Raw genomic sequence first — 6,000 nt, forward strand, 5'->3', positions numbered from 1 at the left:
ACCTAGATTTGCATAATAAACTTAAGTAACAACTTGGTTAATTAATTAGATTAAACAATTTGAGTTTATAAGGGTCTAAAAATGCAAACATATCTTTTACAACCAACCAATGAATGAAGGAATGCTTGGGAATGATTGCTGAATTTCAATTTTATGTGTGAATGAAACAAGTTTTTTGTAAATTTGAAATCAAAATAGCTAAGTCAATGCGACTACAAACACTTAATTCATTACTTTATGAAGCTAGTGACTGTCAAGTGCTTACCTGCACAAACTACTTCACAGTCAAATCTCAATTTGTCCCCATATTCCCGAAACCTGAGTTTTCATTTGCTCTGAACACCCGAAAATATGGCATGCATGCCAAATCAAGAGGCAAACGCTAGAGCTAAGTCATTACATTACTGTAAGAATTAAAAACTGTTACTTTTAGTAGCAATCAAGAATAGGCTGATAAGATCCAAATGCTGCAGCCATCCCACCAAAGTTTGATCACAGCATATCAAACAGTTAATCAGATACAATAAGAACAATTATTGTGATGGTTGAAGGACACCTCAACTATCAGAAAAGCTTGCAGATGTGATTTACCAGTGGTCAATCATCAGAAACTATGAAGCTCATGGTTGAAGGACACCTCTTTTGTTGTGGTACTAGTGGGTACAAATTGGATTCCAGGTTGCCAACATCACCATCATCACCGCGGCGCCTCTTGGTAGGTTGAATATCATTCATTAAATCATTGTGTTCATTCAGTACCATACCATCTTTCGGTTTCTCTTCATACTTGCGAACCAAATGAGCTCCACAACTTGTAAAGGACACCGACTTTGTAGAGCACCAAAACCTAACTTGCAGCTTGTCCCCCTTTAGCTCATTGTGTTCTGGAACATAGTAACGCAGCCAAACATGATCTGAGTTGGACAAATGAAATGCTTTATCATCTCCATATATTGGTAAACCATTACTGATGATGTTAACACTACAAAGAATGCAACTGGGTACTTTTGCATCCTTTAGTCCAATAACAGCACAAAGAGCCATTCTTATTATCTCCCCATCCACATTTGAAGGCTCATTAATATCTATTTCACATATATTGCTACTTGAATTCTCTTTACGATGGCTGAACCAGTCTGGAATCTTGTTTCCCGGAAATATCATACTCAATTGATGTCCCTGTCACAAACATAAAAAATTTGGAGCATCATACCTTACAAAAACAAACCCCGGCACACGGTCACGCACACATACATGCATTATACCTCACTATATGCATATGAAGTCATAATGCAAATATGAATTCTGCAGACTATTTTAATATACTAAATTATTAAGTTAACATGTAATTTAAACTCATTCTTCTATATGTCTAGGCGAGGGGTGGCAATTCGTGTTCGCGGGTTGAGTTCGTGTCATGTTGAGTCACGAGTATTCGGCTATATGGGTTAACCCGAATTCGACCTATTTACTAAACGTGTTAGGAATCTTCAATCCGAACATGACCAGTTTATTAAACAGGTCAACCTAACCTGACACGTTTAACTCGTTTAATTAACAAGTCATGTAAAGGTCAATATAAATGACCTATTTTATAATCTATTTAATTAATAGGTCATACCTAACTAATATAATTTTTATCAATTCCCATATATATAAAATTAAAATACAATTACAACTATAAATATAGTAATAAATATATAAAAACAACCATAAATTAAGTAATAATATCAAAATAACTAATAACTTTATAAGCTAAACAGATCAAACAGGTCAGACGGGTTTGCATGCTTAACACGAACATGACCCGTTTATTAAACGGGTTAGCCGTGTCAATCCGAATATAACTCAAACTTGTTTAGTCCCAACCCATGACCTGTTTATAAATGGATTAGTCGTATTGGGTTTATAAGTCGATTCAGATTTTGCCACCCCTAGTCTAGGCATATACATATATATAAAATGAATTACCTCACTTAATAAAAGATTGTCTGCATCATTTCCTATATTCTGTACCAGTTTATGGCATCTGGACAAATCAATCCACTCGAGTGCTGGTAACTCGCATGTATTAAATTGAAGTCTTTTTGAAACTTCTGAAAAACTTTCCAATGATATGCACCCACTTGCAAAGACGTCTTCCATTTTTGGTGGAAGTACTTGAATATCTTGAAGTTTCTTACAATCATCCAATTTAAGGCTCCTCAATCCAACAAATCCACCAATACATGAAGGCAGACTAACAAAATCACTCCCTGCTAAATCTAGCTGCTCCAATCTGGAGAAACAATCAAGTGTCATAAAGAAATCTGAATCTGATAGCCCACAGTTTCCAATATCTAATAGTCGCATTTCCGGAAATACCATTGAGGAATAATCATCATTACTAAAGCTTAATTCCGCACTTGATGAAATTTCGGGTTCCTTTGTTGATACAATCAAGGGCATGGACTGTATGACAAGTTTTGAACAATCTCTGAGAAAAAGTCGTTTTAGATGTTGCAATTGATGAATACTAATTGGGAGATTCATAAGATTTTCACAGCCATCTAGATTTAATTCTTTAAGCCCAACGAGATACTCAACAGATGAAGGCAATTCTTTTATAGGAGTACTTCTTAAGCCAACGTATTCTAAACGTTCCATTTTGCAATCAATTTCAGGAAAGTTCTCAAGCCCAGAGCAACCTTCGAGCATAAGTAATTCTAGAGATCTCAACTTGAGGCTTCTTGGGAAACTCCTGAGGTTAGGGCATTCAACAAATTTCATAAGTTTAAGCCTATCAAGGAATCCAACAGAATAGTGAACCTCAACTAAGTTTGTACAATTTTCAAGATTCAATTCCTCTAAATTTGGCATCATGGAAAGATCAGGGACTTCAATTATGAATTCACAATTTGAGAAGTTCATGATTGCCAAGTTTCGCAAATTCTGTCAAAAAATAGGAAATAAATCAGCCTAAGCAATTAGTGTCCAACATATTTAGAGGACAGTATATTAAAAATAATAATTGTACCTTGAATCCATTATGCAATCCCTTGAAGAGGTTATTACGCATATTAAGAACAACAAGTCTCTTTCCATGAAAATTGGATGGCAAATATTGTAATGGATATTCAGGCCATTCCAGCAATCTTAACTCATTAGAGAGATAATTAGGCCCTCCAGAAAAGAGTGCATTGCGGTTTATAAACAGTCTGAGTCTTTTCATCTTCATGAAGTTTTTAGAACTCAATTGTATCATCTCTCTTTTAGGCAAATCTACCAGTATGCCTTCAATTTTATTTGTTCCCTAGCAAGACAACGGGTAAGTGTGCCAGCAAAAATAGATACAAAAAATGAAAGCTCTCCATATTTAACATTTATGAAAATTATACTAGTAAATTCAAAAAATTAATTGACAAAATATATTCACTTTGTGGAAAATAAAGAAATTTATTATGTCTTTGCCTTCCCTTTATCTTGCTTCTCCTTTTGTGGTTTGTAAATGGGTAATAATTTTTTGGGCAAATTATAACTTACCCACTGTGGTTTAGCTGAAATTTAAGTTGCCTACCTGTAGTTTAAAAGTTTATACTTTACTTACCTGAGGTTCACTCCATTAGGCTTCCGTTACCCACCTCTATACTTTTACCGTTAAAAACACAAAAAGCATAACAAAAACATAAAAATCAAGATCTAAAAGTATATTTCTTAAAATGATGAAACTTTGGCTTAAGAACATTTTCAAGCCTATCAATCCAAACAAAACTGTCAAGGAGTCTCTTTCCATGAAAATTGGATGGCAAATATTGTAATGGATATTCAGGCCATTCCAGCAATCTTAACTCATTAGAGAGATAATTAGGCCCTCCAGAAAAGAGTGCATTGCGGTTTATAAACAGTCTGAGTCTTTTCATCTTCATGAAGTTTTTAGAACTCAATTGTATCATCTCTCTTTTAGGCAAATCTACCAGTATGCCTTCAATTTTATTTGTTCCCTAGCAAGACAACGGGTAAGTGTGCCAGCAAAAATAGATACAAAAAATGAAAGCTCTCCATATTTAACATTTATGAAAATTATACTAGTAAATTCAAAAAATTAATTGACAAAATATATTCACTTTGTGGAAAATAAAGAAATTTATTATGTCTTTGCCTTCCCTTTATCTTGCTTCTCCTTTTGTGGTTTGTAAATGGGTAATAATTTTTTGGGCAAATTATAACTTACCCACTGTGGTTTAGCTGAAATTTAAGTTGCCTACCTGTAGTTTAAAAGTTTATACTTTACTTACCTGAGGTTCACTCCATTAGGCTTCCGTTACCCACCTCTATACTTTTACCGTTAAAAACACAAAAAGCATAACAAAAACATAAAAATCAAGATCTAAAAGTATATTTCTTAAAATGATGAAACTTTGGCTTAAGAACATTTTCAAGCCTATCAATCCAAACAAAACTGTCAAGGTGATATTCTTCCTCCATTTAATCAATGAATGTTTGAATTTTTGTATGTCTTGACTTATGGATGTTATGCAAATCACAAATGTTAGCCTCTTACAAATTAATTTTTAGCATATTTTGATATGATAAAATTATTCTGGACTAGACAAAACCAAATAATTATATACTGGGAGAGAGGCCATCTTCATCTCCAACTCTGTTGTTGTGCTTGAATGGAGTTCATTTTGGGTATTACCAAGAGTTGATGAAGATGAGATAGAAGGGGGAGATGTAATGATTTTTAATTTCATCAAAATTTTAATTTTGCTTCGAATTTTTATGAAATGATGAATTTTTAAATTTTGGATGTAGAACAGTAGAAGTCAGAAATGTACTCATTTTTTAAGTTGCTGGTGTGATATACTCCATTTAGGACGCCACTTTGTATATTGTACTCCTTTAGCATTTTCTGTACTTTCAAGAGGATTTCTATTTTTATCTTGTTGTGAATTAGAATTACGAATAAGTATTCAACTGCTGGGAGGAAGTTAAATCTCAGCCACACTAATAAACCATCTATTACAGCTAAACCAGGACTATCAATCAAAATGAAGGGAACCAAAAAAATAAAAATAAAAAAGAATAAGAAAGAAGCAATGCCAGATACACAACATTTTTCACCACAACTTTAACAATTGTTGAGTTGTCAAGTTCTTATTGATTCTCATATCAAAACATCCCTTAACAGTTTTGTTTGGATTGATAGGCTTAAGAGTGTTCTTATGAAGAGGAGAATGTTCTTAAGCCAAAGCTTCACCATTTTAAGAAATATACATTTAGATCTTTATTTTTTTATGTTTTTAACGGTAAAATTACAGAGGTGGGTAATGGAGGCCTAATGCAGTGAACCTTAGGTGGGCAAAGTAGCCAACTTTTAAATCACAAGTAGACAACTTAAATTTAGGCCAAACCACGAATGGGTAAGTTATAATTTGCCCTAAATTATTTTTTTTTTTTTTTTTTTTTTTATATTTTTTTTTTAATGTCCAAAGTGAGTAACCACTTTCAATTTTTCATATTTGATAGGAGAAAGGGTGACCAAGTGATTTCATTTATTTTTTCCTAATAGAAAATTCTATTTAAGCTGAAACACTCATGGTGCCAACCAAAAACACACACACAAAAAAAAAAAAAAAAAAAAAATTTTCATTCCTTGGAATGATTCAGTATATATATTTCTTGAAAAATGTTTTAGATGTGACCTCTTACCTTGTTTTCTTCTAATACATGACGAACATCTTCATGAAACCACAACCTGCTACGCCCAGGTTCTTCTGGTGATTCTCGTCGAACAATCTCTTTACCCATGTCTTGCAGCAAGTCATGCATTCCCAATTTATTTTTCTCATCAATAGTTACAAGAGACTTATCAATAAGCACTTGGATACCAATATCTGGAAAGAAACCACACCCGTCTAATATTTTAATGACATAATCTGCATGCATACTCTTCCTTAAAAAACATGCAATGTCAAGGAAAATATCCTTCTCATTGTCATCCAATCCATCATAACTTAT

General features: G+C 33.4%; 1 protein-coding gene across 2 annotated transcripts; it reads right to left on the reverse strand.

Moving 5' to 3' along the window:
- Positions 1-195: 195 nt before the first annotated feature.
- LOC111987894 (TMV resistance protein N) lies at positions 196-3,705 on the reverse strand. 2 transcript variants are annotated; one of them, XM_065764885.1, is made up of 3 exons: positions 3,017-3,705; positions 2,017-2,931; positions 196-1,179 (listed from the first exon to the last, which is right to left on the reverse strand). In XM_065764885.1, exons 1-3 carry the CDS (start codon positions 3,242-3,244, stop codon positions 598-600), a joined length of 1,725 nt encoding a protein of 574 aa, XP_065620957.1. In that variant the 5' UTR covers positions 3,245-3,705; the 3' UTR covers positions 196-597. The 2 variants fall into 2 exon arrangements, with proteins under 2 accessions (XP_065620957.1, XP_023875404.2); XM_024019636.2 differs by having other exon boundaries at positions 1,972-2,931; positions 3,017-3,702.
- Between the last annotated feature and the right edge of the window lie 2,295 nt (positions 3,706-6,000).

This window comes from Quercus suber, unplaced genomic scaffold (assembly GCF_002906115.3).
Source record: "Quercus suber isolate HL8 unplaced genomic scaffold, Cork oak 2.0 scaffold_590, whole genome shotgun sequence".
Classification (NCBI taxonomy): domain Eukaryota; kingdom Viridiplantae; phylum Streptophyta; class Magnoliopsida; order Fagales; family Fagaceae; genus Quercus; species Quercus suber.